General features: G+C 37.5%; 2 protein-coding genes across 2 annotated transcripts; both read right to left on the bottom strand.

Annotated features, from left to right (window-relative positions):
• Positions 1–633: 633 nt before the first annotated feature.
• On the bottom strand, positions 634–17,173 carry mief1 (mitochondrial elongation factor 1). Its single transcript, XM_077211991.1, has 6 exons — positions 17,061–17,173; positions 13,431–13,726; positions 7,705–7,865; positions 4,921–5,101; positions 4,001–4,263; positions 634–2,866 (listed from the first exon to the last, which is right to left on the bottom strand). Exons 3-6 carry the CDS (start codon positions 7,849–7,851, stop codon positions 2,048–2,050), a joined length of 1,410 nt encoding a protein of 469 aa, XP_077068106.1. The 5' UTR covers positions 7,852–7,865; positions 13,431–13,726; positions 17,061–17,173; the 3' UTR covers positions 634–2,047.
• Positions 13,470–13,682, bottom strand: LOC143721522 (mitochondrial ribosome and complex I assembly factor AltMIEF1-like). The gene has a single exon (XM_077211992.1). It carries the CDS (start codon positions 13,680–13,682, stop codon positions 13,470–13,472), a length of 213 nt encoding a protein of 70 aa, XP_077068107.1.
• Positions 17,174–18,203: the final 1,030 nt, after the last annotated feature.

The following is an 18,203-nucleotide window of genomic DNA, read 5'->3' as shown; positions in this document are numbered from 1 at the left end:
ACTGCAACAAATGTTGATTATAATATTTTTACTTCTGTCATACCACTGAAGTTAATTTAATTTCCCTTCAACAGATCTAATTTCGAAGTCATAAAAACTATGTGAACTAAATGCAAATACACTACCATTAAATTGGGGTCAGTAGATTTTTAAATGTTTTTGAAATAACTCTCTTTTGCTAATTTTTTTAATAAAAAATTCATTTAAATCAGTAATATTGTAAAATATAATTTAACATAACCATTTTCTATTTTACTATATTTTAAAATATAATTTATTCCTGTGATGGCAAAGTTGTATTTTCAGCATCATTACTCCTTCAGTGTAACATGATCCTTCAGAAATCATTCTAATATGATGATTTGCTGCTCAAGAAGTTGTGCTGCTTAATATTTGTAGAAATCATGATACATTTCCCCCCAAAAGAATAGCATTTATTTGAAGTAGAAATCTATTTTAATATTATAAATGTCTTACCTGTTACTTTTGAACAATTTAATGCATCCTTTCTGTATTAAAGTATTAATTCTTTCCAAAAAAAAAACATCTTACAGACTCCAAACTTTTGCACAGTGTTGTATGTCTGCTAATTAAGAGTCAAAACTGTACTGAAACAAAAATAATTCACAATAATAGTTTCACTCCATTTTATTTTATTTTCATAATTTGCTCTCTATAGCAGTACAGACACAAATCACTCTTACAGAGCAAATGATACAAAGTGCTGTTTAATACAAATAATAATCACCAGGAAATGAAGAAACAAGTACAGACGCATCACATGCAAAGAACTAGGCCAATCTGAACTCCACTAGCAGATCTACTTTGGGTTCGTGCTGCTTTCATATCATATGTCTATGTGCTACATCACACAGGTCGACACAGGTGTTCCAGTGTTTATGCAAGCAAAATAAATGTTTCAATACACATGATCTTTTGAGTTTTGGCATTTCATAGCGGAGACAGCCTATTTTATATTTTGTTCTATCAGACGATTCTCCAAGCACAAAGTATGATCATAAGATATACATACATAAATAGATTTGGTTACATCTGTACAATCAGTACAAAAATACGAAAATGTCTCTATGAAGTCTGTTTTATTAGGCTCTTGTATGTCTTTTGCACACAATTTCCTTCAGTTCATTCAAACATTCCTATACATCCTCATACAATATAGACAAGAGGGGAAACATCCTTCCATTTCTGTTTTCCTAAACCTTTTAAATGATTCTACAGATGTAAGGAGGTCTGCATGGGCAGCTTCAATACAATACAAATCACATCTGCTCTTTGTTTAGCCATTCTAAAAGAGTTTAAAGATATCTTTTGATTATCATTCCAGGTGTTTAGCTTCTTCTGGTTTCAGCAGTGTGTATTAACCCGTTTCAACCATTTCAATAGCATCTTATTTCTTTGAGTGACCTTTTGAAAGAGTATGAAGAAAAGCAATGTATGCTACATCACCAACAAATAAAAATCCTTGCATTACATTTCTCCAGTAGCACTGCTTGTCATACATGTAATCTGCATTTATTATTGGCACAAACTGACAAAATTGTTTTCTTTGCAATTAATTTTGAATAATGGACAGAAAGTCTTTTGTTGTAAGCGTTTATGAACAAATCAAGGAAATACTGAACCATGTTCCACATAAAAAAAACAACAACTGGGGAACAAAACCATGAATGTATCACTGTAACATGCCAAATTACCTGCATGAAATCTCAATGCATTTTGTGCAATAACGGACACATATGAGAAGACTGCCTGAATTTATAAGAATATCACATATAGACGATATAATCTTCATGCCAATTCACTGTGCATCAGGAAAGACAAAAACACCTAAATGATTTATGATAGGCCATATAAAATATGACTAACAGATGAGTTTGATGTATCTGAAAATAACTGATGATGGTCTGATTAAAAAACAATTGAGGTTACTAATCTACTCAGAGCAGGACACGTATGAAAACATTGCCATTGTTTTGGTTTGTGTATCAACTCCATGACCAAACAGTGGTAGTGTGTGCAGGAGTTGTTAAACAGTTCTCAAAAGGCTCTCTGGGTCGGACAATGCGCAGTAGAGCGTGTATCCCAGTTCGTCTATTTCCTGTGGCGTTAGCTCACAGAACAGATTGACTTTGAGATTTAGGATGCAGGGTAGCCTCCCAGCCTCTAGGTGTCCCACTAGTGCACGAAGCAGCTGCATGAAACGGTCGGCGAGCGCTTCTTGAGTCCAATCGCCCTCCTGTTCGCTCAGGAGAAGGATTGCGTTAGTGAGCTGGCTTGCGTTTAATCGTGCTAGCGCCGGATTCAGTTTACACACGGCTTTAACAACTTTAAGACATGCACAACGGCACCCGCCATCTTCCTGATCAAGGGCACGTAACTTTGTTGTTTCCGCCACGCGACAACTTTGCCTCCACAGGTTCTCGTGCCGTTCGGCAGCCAAACGATGTGGTTTGGCGATCAGTGAGACACCGTCCTCCATAACAAGCAATGGGAGGAAGTCCACGTAAAGGCGGCGGTCCGTTTCGTACTGCACTTCTAGCGTAAGCGTTTCCGATGGGACCACGGGTCGAATGACGTAATCTAAAACGCTACCGATGGCAGGCCAGTTGATGGATCCAGCGACGAGCTTCTCGAAAACTTCGAGGACGCTCTTTGGGGAAAGGTAACCACCCACAATACAACGGTCCCAGTAACTGCTTCCACGCGGGAAGTACTCAAGGTTTTCCCGACGAACCAGCCAGAAGCCAGGAACGTTCATGATGGTGTCCTCACCAGGAATGGATGACCAGAGATTCTTCTCAAGGATCATGGGTACCATCAGCTGGGCGTGATCAGCAGTCACCACCTAATAATTAAACGAAAAAATGTCACCGTTTACAAAAAAACCCCCAAAAAAGTAAAAAAATTAATAACATTAATAAATCCTTATATTCTAATAATTTCTGGAGGATCATGTGACACTGAAGTAATGATGCTAAAAATTCAGCTTTTCATCATTGGAATAAATTAAATTTTAAAGTATATTCAAATAGAAAACATCTATTTTGAATTATAATAATATTTAACTTTTACAGTATTTTTTGTTTAAATAAATGCAGCCTTGAAGTGCCTATAAGAGACTTCTTTCAAAACATAAAAAAAACCTTACCAACCCCAAACTTTTCAATGGTATATCAAAAGCACATCAATTGAAGGCCATGTTTTCCCTATATTCTTGCTTGTCATTATGGGATAGAATTACAGGGACTAGCCACCAGGGCAGTTCCTCGAGATCTAGATATTCCCCTAGGGGTTTTTTCCTGGTTGCAATCGCACCACCAGTTTGCACCCAACGCTTCTTGTTGTAATTTTTATTTTGACTTCGCTCAGAGCACACAGCGCTCGCATTCTCCGTCCTCATTAGTTTACAATCTGTTTAACGGTCATATCTAATACGTTATTAGGTAGAGCTGTTATAGAAAGAAAGTAGACAGTATATGAAAAAAAAAGTATTAACATTTGCCGTCTGGTTGTGATGCTCAATGTCACTAGCGGACCAGAAATACATAATCATGTTTCGCTTGGTCCCCTCAAAGTTTCGTTGGATTTTCCCCTTAGTGTAAAGGTTGAGAGGTCTATCTATCACTGTTTTCCATGTTCGTAGAGTTAGTTTTTGGAGTAAATATATAAGATATAATCTGTCTATGTACACAGCTTTTTTTTTAATGGTGGGTGCTGGTTTTTCACGTACGTTCAGCCAATCAGCATACACTTACGCCACTGGTAGTTCCTATTGTACTGGGTTAGACCCTATTCTGAATTAGTAGCTAATTTAATTCCCCCAAAAGGCGTTCCTAGAACTAAAATTGTTCCCAGTTCCTGCAGTGTGAACCTACCAAAAAGGGGGTACTTCTGCCATGAGTTCTAGGAACTATGAAAAGGTTCCTCTGGTGCGAAAGCCCCTTATAACACTCTCTGAATGGTTCCCGTATGTTCTCACCTGAAGGTCGTCATACAGACTGCCGCTTAGGTACATTTCTCGTAGGGGCATATCAGGTAGTTTGGCGTGGAGGAAGAATCGAAGCTCCGCACAGATATCCAACGCGGCACGGCGAGCTACGGCCTGCTCTTCTGAGGGGATCGCCACTCGCTCATGAAAGAAGGCCCAGAGGTGTTCCTGCAGTGACAGACGAATCCGTGCCCTCTGGAGTTCAGCCTTACCAGAGCTGCCACCACCGCGGCCCACAACACGATATAAAGAATCTAAAAAAGCAGATGAAAACACAAAAATAGACTTTAATGCCACTGATCATATTTAACATTCAAAGGTCAACACATGGTAGAATAATTCTACTTTATCACAACAAACAGCCTAAAACAACACAATCTTTAGTTTTCCAGACACAGATTGATACTAGGCTTGGACAATGAGGGAGGAGAGATGGCACAGGACGGTAAACTAGTCATTCAACAACGAGAGAGGTTCTGAATATTTCCAATGCTTACTTGACATTGATACTTCCTTCAGACAACTCATCAACTACTCAAAATGATCAAGCACAACCCTAATGCCCAGAAAACGAATAAAGGGGCTACAGAATCCTACAGTGTGTTGGTTAAGGAAGGGTTTAAATACCCACTGAGCAAGTAGAGAAGACACTCCGTTATGTACAAGCCTGGTAAACAATAAGCATACAGGTTAGAATAGGACAAACCATGCCTATGGTGGCCCACGTTAAAGAATAAATAAATTAAATGAATTCAAATTGATAATGAAAATCAAAAAATAAATATTACCTTTCCTCAAATCTATGAAAATAGATATGAAAAAAGGGGAATTGAAAAGCACATGTAGACAACATGGCCTTAGCATTCAAAAGCACATTATGTTGTGTCTGCAAGGCACCAGAGATTCATTACCTGGCTTGAAGGAGCTGGAGGAGGTAGGGAGCGTCTGTAGAGAGCGGCTGACGTTCTGTTTCATGTCACGGTTCAGTGTTCGTGGCGACGACCCCATCCAGCTCGGCTCCTCCCAGCTTCTCCGTCCTGACGGGTCGGCTTTAGTGGGACTGGATGGGGCACTGAGAGCTCGATCGTACATCTGAGACAAACCAAACTCAATTTTCACCAAAAATAATAATAAATTTCACTGCTAGAAGCAATTCCGGGGCCAAGCCCGGCATGTTTTGACTTTGGATTCTATTAGGAAACCTTTGAACATTGCACAATTAATATGGTTAAACACTTGCTGCACATCGAATTTGATCAAACAAGCTATAGCCTGTTGCTTTAAATAGCATGCCACTCATATAACGGTTTGTTTAATTTCGGCTCACAGCTATTGGCTCTAATTACACAATTTTATAAAGTTGCCCCACACTGACTCAAACCCACAATCTCTGGGTCAGGTGTCTGTCGCTCATCTCATTGTGCCACTGGGAATATGTGTTTTCAATACAATGTCTGAAACAGAAGCAACTTTTGCATTACTTCTGGCCACAGTACCTCTTTTGGCGCTTTTCCACTGCATGGTACGGTTCGGTTCGGTACGGCACGCTTTGTCGCTTTTCCACTGCATGGTACGGTATGGCTCACTTCGGCTCGCTTTAAATGGTACCACCTCTGTTGAGGTTCCAAGCGTACCGTACCGATACTACAATGTGACGTGGAAGCACTGTAGATCACTGATTGGTCAGACAGACAGAATCGTCACTACCAGCGTCATTGTATTTGTGAGACATCAAACCCGCTAGATTTAAATAGCCAGTAACAGCCACCGCTGTAGCACCTGTTTTAAAACTACTTGCTTGACTTGCTTGAAGAAAAAAAACTTCCAAAAAAGAAATGGCTGAATCGTGGTCAGTGGACGAGAAGCGCAGACGTTCCTCTTGTTGGTTGCCGAGGAGCGGTTAACTATAACGATCAGTCATAATCCCATCCACTTTGAAGCAGTACTAACTGCAGTGGAAAAGCAACCGAGCTAAAGCGAACCGAGCCGTGCCGCGCCGAGTTGTACCACGCAGTGGAAAAGCGAGGCGAGACGAACCGTGCCGCGCCAAGCCGAACCGTACTGAGCCGTACCATGCAGTGGAAAAGCGCCATTTGTGGTCTGGGCTTATGACAAACTGGATTTGAACCCACAACCTGAATGGTTCGGGGCTTGCGACACGTGGAATTACAGATTGCACCGCTCAGTTGATGCTGATTCACCAAGCTGCAAAGGAGAGCCTTCGATGTTAGAATGAGCGCACAAAAGCATGCTAATGTAGTTTATGGTTAATCTGATAAAATTAATCTGAAAGTATAGCAACTGGTTAGCATGTTAACCAATCAACATGCTAATTGTTGGAAAATGACATTCGATTTTTTGGGAATCGGCATAAACCAAGGAACATAATGACACAAAGAAATTAAATTTTGAACTATGTTTCCAAAAGTTATAAGCGTTTTTGCAACAAAAAAAAATATCTCTGGAACACAAGGTGGCACTGTGTTCAAAGTGCCACCGGTATCTTCAGGGCAAGCCGATGATAATGTCAAATCTAAATGTCTACATTTCAAATCGTTTAAAAAATATTGCAATTTATGGCAACATTCAAAATGGTGGACAAGTGCTTCGTTTAATCGTGGCAAAAATCGGTATAATCAGATTCTGCATGACACAAGGAATCCATAGACAGACATCAGGATTTTCTGACTAACTGTTCAACAGTTATTAGCAAAAATAGCAAATTTTTCAGATCTCATGACCTGCAGGTGGCACTGCTCCCATATTTGGCATGGACCCTCAGATCATGGTTCCAATGAGGTGTACCAATTTTAATTTCGATTGATCAAAGTTTGGCCCAAATACAGCCTCTGAACCAATTTTGGGTCGACCCCATTTAGTTTGCGACTTTACAACTTTTGAACAAAGATAAATTCAAAAAATCTGTTCAGTCATTTCTGTGCAGCTCAGTCCAAAGATCATCTGAGCCAGTTTTCATAAGAAATGGAGGTGCTATAGAGTTAGTCCTAGAGACCCCAAAATTGGTCAGATTACTATTCATTACCATCACTCCAAGTATGCCAATGTTTTTTATAATTTTCACGGTTCAACGGACTGCCATTGACTCCCATTGAGGAGGAATAATAATAAAGTAAACTTACAACTCCAAAAATATATATTTTTGTATATGTGTGTGTGGGGGAGGCTATATATATATATATATATATATATATATATATATATATATATATATATATAATAGATAATTCACAAGAACAGCAGTTTTTTCAAAATAAATCTTTGTAACAATATTAAAGTCTTCACTGTTACTTTTGATAAAAATAATGCATCCCTGTGCAGCTCACGCTGACACGCTGACTTCATCCTTCAATAACATACTCTTTACAAAGCTGAATTACATTGTGAGAGATTCATAAAACAATAGACACTGAAATGTGATGCTCAAAATGTTTGGATCAAACTGAAATGATCTAGGACAGGGTTAATAAAAGTTATCTGCTCTTCGCTGTCATTTAGATTCTGTACAAGTCATTTTTTTCCGCTTGCTTAGTTTTTAATAAAAGCTCTTTCAGAAAGACTGAAAGATAAAGTACAGTTTATACAATTAGTACAATTATTTTAGGGGAAGATCACAGAAAATGTGATTCCTTAAAACAGAAGTGCATTACATCATGTTCCTGTACTCCTGTACTCACTCTTTTGACCGCCAGTGTGGCGATCCCGAGCATGGCTGCTCCCCCGACTCCCAGCACAAGCTTTGCATTAGAGAGCACAAAGTCGATCGCTGTGCCAAGCCCATTGTCGTCTTTCTTCCCCTTCCGATCCCCGTTCACTCCTGCCATCGATTTTTCCCTCCCTGAGATGGAGCAAGAGAACAGGAAAAAAAGAGACAAGAAATTGATTTTTTCATCAACTAAAAGTTATGTAAGATGCTGAGCTTATATGCAGTTTACCTAGTGATGACATCACGTGAATCACAATGTCACATGGCACGTTGCAGTTATGTCAACAAATAGCTTGTGTTGTTATTGGTCAAAAGTTTAGACACAGAAAAAAAGGTATGGCGAGGCTCGACAATAAGGAATGCCAGATGGCCCAGTGTCAGCGTTTAGCGATACTAAAATGTGACGTGAAAACACTGCAGACTGCTGATTGGTCAGAGAGAATCGGCACTATTCACTGCATCATCATTGCACACGCCAGATGGGGCTATTTTTTTCAGCAGTGTTTTGTTTTGCTGCCCTCAGCATCTCCTGAACCAACGTTTGTCTTCTTGCTGTTAGGGGTGTCGAAATTAATCGTTTCTACGATGTATCGCGATGCAGACGAGGACGATTCGGTTATCGGTTCAGTAATAGACCATAACCGGTTATAATGTAGGCCAACTGACGCTTTTCTGACGTCATTTGTCACGTATGTGCTTTGTCGTGATACCATACACTGGCAGAGGGAGGCGAGATGTGTGCGCATAATTAAAAATGCTCCAACTACTTTAAAAGCCTACATCTGGACACATTTCGGCTTTTATGAACAACCTGGTAAGCACGACCTGGAGAAGACACGCGCTGTTTGCACTCTTGTCACGCACAAATAGAATAGGCAGGAGGTAATAGCTATATTAACTTGATTAACAATGTTAGCCGTGTTCACCCCGAGCTGTTACGCCTGGCAGAGCCGGACTGCTTTAGAGTAAGAGAATGAGCTTCAACGTCACCCGAATCCGCAGCCAAAACAAATAATCCACCCGCCTCAATATTGTTCTCTGATTTAAGTATTCGCTGCCAGCCGATGATGAAATTATAATTATTCTGTGTTGTTAAGGGTGATTATAAATGATCGTCATCTTCAACAGTGAACTCTCGACGGTTGATGCGCGCGCCTCTAATGGTGACATATACACTGATGAATGAGCGCTGCTTTTAAATAAACATTTCTTTAAAACAAAATTGATTTGATAAAATTTTATTTTCTTAATGGCAAAAACAGGCCTTTGAAATTCAAACTGGAATGTCACTGTTTCTGTCACTGCGACTTCGCGACCAAACGAACACACACGCACGCGCACGGATCACTTTTTAAGTAAATTTGAAAATTGAGAATGCGGTGCATCGAAACGCATTGTGATACCGAATTGAACTGAATCGATGACATGATAATCGTAACCGAACCGAACCGTGAGACCAGTGTAGGTTCACAGCCCTACTTGCTGTGAGAAATAGGCACATCCCGAGGATCAAACAGCATACAATCGATTTCCTACATTGTCCTGTGTGTGTGTGGGTAGCGTGTGTGTATCGCATAGTTCCTGTGGCGTCGCTATGACGACCAGGTACTATTGTGGAGGTACTATCTGTAATGGAAAACGGAGCGAAAAGCGAACCGAGCCGAGTCGAGCTGATACTGGTAATGGAAAAGCGCCATTAATGCTCTTGACAATCACTTTTGTAGCTTAACCTGTTAAGCTGCAACCCCACTTTTGAAAAAACCCCAGAAATGGCACACCCAAACTAAAACAGATACAGTTCATGAACCCTTTGTACTAAAAGCACAAGTATGATCTCATTTGAAAGCTGACACCTGGCAGTTTATTGTAAATGTGGAATTAATTATTGTCATAATGAAAAAATAGTTATAAATAGTAGGGGTCGACCGATGTGATTTTCAGGGCCGAAGCCGATACCGATTATTACAGATCAAGTAGACCGATAACTGATATTTTAAAACCGATACAAAGCCTATGTCTGGTGTAAAAATGTAAGTTAATGTCAAAATTAAGAATAACAAAGAGTTTTGACAAATACTTTCTTTAAATTATTTTAAACATATTTTTAAATCTGAGAACTGTTAATAATAACATTATTATTATTATTATTAATAATAATAACTTTAAAAAATGTGCTGGGAGCACCCAGCAGCATTCTGTAAAACTTAAAGACTCTATTTTAATGATTAAATTAAATGTTAGTAATCAAGAAGCATTTCTTATTAATTTAAATCAAACTTATTCAATTTATTTACAGTTTAACAAAAATTACATGTTTAGGGCCCTATGAAAAAACAAACTTTTATTTTGACGGGTTGCCGTGGAGATCTTTGAGTTTCTGTGTGTTTATGATATGACGATAACTTTTCTCAGTTAAAGCTTTAAAAAGCTCATGAAGTGACTAAGCGGCTCTGGAGATGATGTTTATGCAATCATGTCATATAATGATGCGTCTGAGGCTGAAAACAGCGCAAGCGTCACACGTGCTCCAGTGTGTGTGTGTGTGTGTGTGTGTGTGTGTGTGTGTGTGGTAAATGAAATCACACGTCTGCACCATTCATTTAGAGACACGCAGGATTCATATTTAAATAGTCTTTTTGCGGTTTGAAATTCGATTTGATTTGTACTGACCTGCTTTTTATTAATTCATCAAGAAGTTGACAAATTCCGTGACATTCTGCTTTATACAGTAAATTCCAATTTATGACTGGATTCCGCGATTCGGTCCGTGTTTTCTGCATCACGGACATCACAGGACCCTATTATATTGAGGTGTTTTGCAACTTCAGTGTAGTAATTTATTGCTACTTCAGCAAAGTCTGCTGCTGCCTTAACTTTGAGAGACAAGACAACTGATGCGTGATCAGTGCAGCAGCTCCAGTCAGCGAGTGCTGTCGGTGTGAGTGCTAAACTTTCAGCGGCTTCAGCTTTCCGCATTGATTGGCCGGACTTGTGACTCCCAACAAATCAGATGTGCGGGACATTGCATTGGTCTAGTCTACAGAGTGGTGAGTTCCGACAGAGGTGGATGCGTCAGAGCCAAATATAGCGCATTTCAAAATTAAATAATTTTATCGGCAAATCGGTTTTGAAAATGGCCGATGCCGATAACCATAAAAATGCTCAATATCGGCGCCGATAATCGGTCGACCCCTAATAAATAGCTTCAAAGTTTTGTAAAGTTATTATAAATTTAATTTTTATGAAATATCTTCATAAAAATAATATTGAAGTTGGCATTGTATCAATCTATGAATGCACTGCAACTAAAGCCACATGTCTGACCATGTTATATTTAAAATCTGAAGATGACAAGTCTAAAAGTCTGCATTTAGTTAAATGTTTTTCAAGATCATGTCATATGACTTTATTTTGATTAGACTCTAAAATGCAAACTGATGTTTATTGTCATCTTCTAAGCATCTATTCAGTATATTGTCTCTATTGTTTTGTGGTGCAGACGAGCCCCATTCATTCTCAGTCTCCCCTGCACACATTCACACCTCTCCGGCCTGGTTATGGCTCTAAATATGTTTTTCTTTTGTCTTCATTATAATTACTAACGACTGGCTATTCACGCTGTTTCAATCCCTCAGTTCTAATTTGAAACTGTATCAAATGACCTTCTTGAAAAAAGAAACATTTCAGTAAGCATTCTTATTTAGAAAAATTCCTAAAAATAACAGCTAGGTGGCAGGTGCACATAGGGCTAGATAGCATGTTAGCTTAGCACACCATCAATACACTACAATTTATGAGATTAAAACCATATTTGTTCTCCAAATTTACTTTATAGCGCAAGTCCAGTGTTTTAAATAACCTTCTGTGATCTGATTTGGCTTCAGTTAAAAAAATCAGACAGAAAATATATTATTTTATAGTATTCTGCACAATGATAAAGTCTATATCGATTAGCATTACATTATAAATATAATCTATTATTATGAAAACACCTGACATGGCTCGAAGAACACAGGTAAATCAAATATCATTGCAATCATGTTTATTGTCTTCAAAACGTCTTTATCTGCATGTTACAGCAATCTCTGGAAGCTTTGTTTGTGTCAGGGAGTTCCTGGGATGTCACATGATTATGGCACTTCTTCATGTGTTCCATATATTGGCTGCATGTGCACACGGCGCCCTCAGGCTGCCAGTATGGATTGAAAACACAGTACATCCGAGTATCCGGCGCTCATAATGATTACATCGGCCCATTTGGGTATAAATGCAATAAATATTATTCCTGTATATATAAATCTGATGTAAACCTTTGAGAATCTATCAATATTTCTCCAAATCTGCACATTTTTGAGCTAAAAGCCCTGAGGGTTGTGTTTTGTGAAGCGCTGTCATGACGACCTCACAGGAGTTTCTTTCTGAATGAGAGCGGCTGACGCTCATAATTCATATTAAAGATAGACTCATTTTTTGATCACACAACTCCTGACACAAATTAAGACTTAACTGTGACTATACGTTTCTCAGAATAAAATAGTGGTCAAATACTGAAACTTGAGTCTTATATCTTTTTAATGATGTACTGTATAGTCAAGGTAATAACTTTAAATCTGATAGTAACTTTGAACTATTTAAACAAAAAAACGCTTCAGTGCGTTGGCAATGGTTAACAGGCTAAATAAGGATTGATTTAATTTTACAGTGAAAACTATCCAGTGTTATTTTACATTTGATTATTTAATTTCTATAGTATCTCTTACATAAATATGACACTCCTGAATATCTTAAAGCACTGTTAACGTTTTTTGTTTAAACAAAAGGTTACATGGGTTAAAAACAATAACTATTTTTATTCATCGGAATTTTAGTATTTTTTTTACATACTGCATTTTAGTATTTTTATACTATTATGTTTTTTGTTAAACGGTCTCTATTATGCTATTTTAAAGGCTCCTGATTTTGTTTTGGAATCTCCTACAAGAGGTTTACATGCATCAAAATAAAATAAAAAACTTAAATTTTCTCATAATATACATTGCACATCACCACATTTTTCAATGATTCTCAAATGACTCGTTGAATGAATCAGTCTCTCTAAATCCCTCCTTTCCGTGAGCTTACTCTGCTCTGATCGGCCAATCGGCCCAGTCTGTTGTGCTTAGTCTATGATTGTATGAAATCGCACGATCTACGAAAGCTCAGCGATTGTACACACTGTAAAGACAGTGGCGATGACGTCGATTTTACCATATCCGAGCGCGAGTCTGATGATGAAACATTGGAAGAACCAGTTATTCAACCCGAACCTCCGTCACAAGGACGACTTGAGCAGGAAGTTTTTTCAGTTATATGCTGCTCAGTTTGACGTACAATTTTGAGATGTTGCAACTGTAATTCCTCACCATCAGCATTAAAAAGTGTATGTCCATCAACAAACCAATGTGAATTTTCTAATTTATTGCAGTGAACATGCAGGGACTGCATATAAGTTAACAGCGCATATGTTAGTCAAGCACTAACGTGAATGACTGATGTAACTTTAAAGTTTGCAAAACAAATCTTAATCCTTCATCATTACTCAAAATAGTAAGAACAACAGACAATCTGCATTAATAGACAGTTTTAGGTAATAGTTGCCTACAGCTCCCAGACTGTAAGCTCCCTACAATGTTTCAAATGCAGAAATGCTCATCTTACCAGCAAGCAGTCAGACTGGCTGGTGCTGATGGGCCACTTCTACACCAAGCCACCCAGCCTGCTGTTGAGGAAGAACTGTCCTCTCTTCAGCGCGTCCTCCCTCTCTGCTGGGGCGCTGAGGGTCTGACAGCGGCGGAACTCTCGGGTCACTGCACGCCGGTAGTAGTCGCGGTCGGTGTACTGTAGGTGTTGACCTGCACGGAGCAGTGCTCTGTACAGCTGCAGGACAGCACTGCGGGACCAGCCGCCCATCAGGGAGGGTTCAGAGCGGGCAGAGACCAACGTCTCACACGCACCTGGAAGACACTTTAAAATCAGTGTAAAATGGAAGTTGCATTAGTTTTTACTTCCCTATTGTGATGTATGTATACGATTGAAACGGCTTCTCGAACAGGAAAACCTGTAGGGCGGGACTTGGATGGTTGTACTTTTGGTGCATTCAAGTCCTCCTGGGAAGTTCGTATTTACAAGGTGGGAAGTCGTGTTTACGACGGCAGGTGCGTTCAAGTCACTTTCATCGGAGTAAGATGGCGGTGTACTTTCTCTTAATTAATTACACAAAAATACAGCAAGATTCCTAAACTCTAGTGCTAGAAAATGAAAAACAAAGAAATGTGCATTAGGTGTGCTTTGCTTTTTTATGTTTTTAAATAAATTATGAAGCCCCTGCAAACTTTATCTTTACAAATTACATTATATTATAATAATGTTATATTATATTGCCATCCTATTCTGTGCAGACAATTAGCTGTCAATAGAAAAGCCTGACAATAGGGGCTTTCGCAACGGAGGAACCTTGTCATAGCTAGAACTATTGGTGGAAGGACCCGGATTTTGGCGTGTTCGCATCGCAGGAACTAGGAACTATTTTAGTTCTAGGAACTCTTTTGGAGGAAGTAATTTAGCTCCTATTTTAGAGTAGGATCTAAACCAGCATTATAGGAACTATCCGTGACGTTATTGTACACTGATTGGCTGAACATACGCAAAACACCAGCACCCGCCTTTTTAAAAAAAGCTGTGTAAACACACAGATTTTAGCCTATATATTTAGTCCTCAAAGTAACTCTACTAACATGTAAAATAGTGATAGATGGGCCTCTTAACCTTTACGCTAAGGAATCCAACGCAACTTTGAGGGGAGAGATTGAATTACTACTAAATACCTTGAAGTATTGTGGTATTCCACCATGTTTCTCACTGACACACCCCCAACTCGTAAAGATCGTGGCTTAAAGAAATACCCGAGCTTCCCACTTGTATTTACAACATTTTATTCATGTGCGTTCAACTCGTAAATGTGTCAGTGACAAATAAGGTTTGTCAAGATGAGAAATTCGAAAATCTTGTAAATGACATTTGCACCATTTTTTTTTACGAAAGACTGAATGTACCTGAATGTGTCAAATGGTGTAACTGCCAAAGAATGAGAAATATTAAATATTTTATCCACCTAGATGGCATATAAGTGTACTCATAGAAATAAATACTTCATTTTAATATACCACACGAAAATAGATTTTATTACAGTTATCTAATGTTATCTTATGTTTTTGCAATATTTGGCAGGACATATGCTGAAAATACCTCTGTTTTCTAAATAATCTTTGACAAACTATGTAAAAAAATTTTTGAAAAAACATATTACACTAAACTAGATTATTAAATTTCATTCCACATTAATTTTCCTGTATATAATTATATTTTTATGAAAAATACTGGTTACGCCAATTGACAAAAAAACAGTTATAACACCTGACCAGGTTGCTTTTAGAGTCAAGGCCATTGTTTGTTAAAGAAATTGTGACTGAAAATCAAGCATGACAGTCAACAAGTTCATCAGAAGTGGTTTTATTTCTATCAATGGGTCCAAAATAGAAAGGTCCAAATGGTAGGTTAGTTTATATAACATTTTTAATCAGCATCATAAACTAGTGATATTTGACCAAATTGGCCCCTAACAGAAAGACTTGTAATAGGAGTCAATGTGTGTAACCGGTTACACCATTTGACATTTCAGTTTAAAATCAAATTTGACAGGCATTATCATGGACACCTATTTAATCATGTGGCCTTGGTGGTATTATTTAAAATGTAATTTTTAAAGGTAATAATAATTTTTATAATAATGATGAATTATCAATGCATTCCCAGGGTCATACATACACTTTTTACATACACTTAAAAATACCTGACCATACCCTAAAATTGTCAAATTATCTCACATTTTAAAGAGAGTTAATAACATGCAGCAGTTAGTGTCACTGGGGTACGTCTCTTTGATATAATTTCCTGTCACATGGTCTTCTTATACAATATTAACAAAATTACTCCTTGGATGGTGGTTACACAACCTTGACACGTCAGGAATTTGACTTGACTCACATGATTCCCCAAATTAATTATAATATTCAGAACAATGGTGTTCCATTTACATTTATTTACTGTTAAATAGTTCTAATGTAAGATTATGCCAAATTAGCTGATATGGTGTTTTATTGAGAATTTAATCTTTTTAAACAAGATCAATTATTTGGTACAAAGTTTTGACGGTTACACCACATTGACATTTTTGCAATATTCTCTCAAAATTAATTAAAACCAGTAATTTTAGACTTGGTCCACAAAAAAGAGAATGTATGCAAGTAATATGCCATTTTATTCAATTTTAACCCTATTAAATTTAATTAAACCATATGGACAAAAAAAAATGAGCATCACGCTATTGACCCAAATACGATCTTTACGAGATGACTTGAGTGCACCATTTGCTATTGCTGTGCTGTCATGTGAGAATTTTATCCTCCCTTACACCAGTAAACACATCAGAGAATTAAAAGATGTCACTGCAAGAGGGAGGGGGAGTGATTTTGATTAAAAATTAAGGGCACATGAATTTAATAAAATAATAATGTGCACATATAAATAAGTTATAATAAATACAATATACATAAAATAAATTCAATTCAATTTCATGGTGACTTTAATACCACCCTTTGGATGGATAACAAGACATTGAACACACTAAAGTACTGTGGTAACTGCGGTCATAATGCAAATATTTATTCAATAAACAGCTGACACAACCAAACCGCATTCAAATTACAACAATTCAGCTCTCTTTCTTTCAGAACAAAACAAATAAAAGCAGACCAATGCTGGCACGTGCGCCTTCTATTACTTATATGATCCTGTAATGAAATGTACAATGTCTGAGCACTAGTTATCATAATTAATGTTGGGGATTTTTAAAATACATTCCTGATTTTTAAATGCTTTGATTGATACCCGAATAAACTGACTAAGACTGAACCATCGCCTTTATAAAAAAGTTACTGCAATGTCCAGTGCAATAAAGCCTGTTTCACACATAATATTTAGGTATATCAGGAAAAAATATAAACATAACCTTTTGAATAGTATTAACACGCTGTATGGGAAACAGTTCTGGCGAATGTGTATGAAAATGAGACGTTTGCAAGCAGAGCTGCAGTTATTTTGCATGCTACCGTTAGCTAGCCTCAACTCCAGTGACCTTCTTTAACTGTGAAAATACGTCAAATACCTCAACCTCCGAGGTCTCAAATGTTTAGAAACTCATATCCGGAGCTAATAGAAACTTTTACTCACGTTTGAATTAGACAGAAATTAATGTTTAGCTTGGCAAGGGTGGGGGAGATCAGACATCCTTCAGTAAAGGGTCGACCGACCAATGCCGCTCCGGAAGAAGAATTTAAATAACTACTTCCGGGGTAATTGGAACAAGTTTGTAAAATGAGCCGTGACCACTGATCTATAATGGTATTATAATAGATCAGTGGCCGTGGCTTAAAAACCACAAGTGTGCTGCTGAATATTTAGTTAGCATTACCAGTATATTTCCGGCGTTTCTACAATGCATTAGGGTTTTTTAAATTATAATTCTTGGATATTGTATTTTTAAAATACCTTTAAAATGTTTTTATGGATTTTATTTTACCCTTTTTTTTAGACTTTATGAACCTCTACTAAGAAAATAGTAATTAGAGATATAAACATAAAACATTTCAATATTTACTGTGTGAAATTACACATGTCGTGTCACAATATATCGCAATACAAAATACAACAATATGTATCGTGGATGGTGACAATATCGTGGATAGTTCACCCAAAATAAAAATTACTGTGTGAGAATAAATTCTAATTTTCAGACTTTTGGTGTCCGTACTACATTAAACTACTACATATAATGATATAATGTATAATAATACAATGGGGTAATATGTGTGGGTCCTGATATTGCCAAATATTTTATGGTAACAGTAAAAAGTGGCCTACAATATTTTTAATGTATCAAGTCAGTGACAGAGTGCACGCATTTTCATCTAAACAAATTCTTTATTTTGAGTTTCAGGATCATGAATATTTTTATTCTCGTGTCACCATTGTCCTGTGCATTGGGTTAAGTCCAAGTCCATTTACACCCACAGTGTAATATCAAATGTAGCTTTTAATAGTTTTACTTTTTTACAAAATATTTGTGATATTTACCTTGAGTTTTACTTTTGTCACACATCAAATCTTATATTTTGTCTTTCAGCATGATTGTTTGGTAACCATGTTCCCAACATATATAAATAAATAAATAAATAAATAAATAAATATATATATATATATATACACACACACCTAAACAGGCTATAATTGTGTCAAATTATGCATGATCATTTAGATAGCCTACATAAAATGCTAGTTATGAAACTAGCCTTACCAAAACAAATGAATAAGAAA

This window comes from Siphateles boraxobius, unplaced genomic scaffold (assembly GCF_051911475.1).
Source record: "Siphateles boraxobius isolate OS27281-9 unplaced genomic scaffold, OSU_SipBor_1 66, whole genome shotgun sequence".
NCBI lineage: Eukaryota > Metazoa > Chordata > Actinopteri > Cypriniformes > Leuciscidae > Siphateles > Siphateles boraxobius.
The sequence above is the reverse complement of the archived record's forward strand: the minus strand, read 5'-3'. Positions and strand labels throughout refer to the sequence as shown.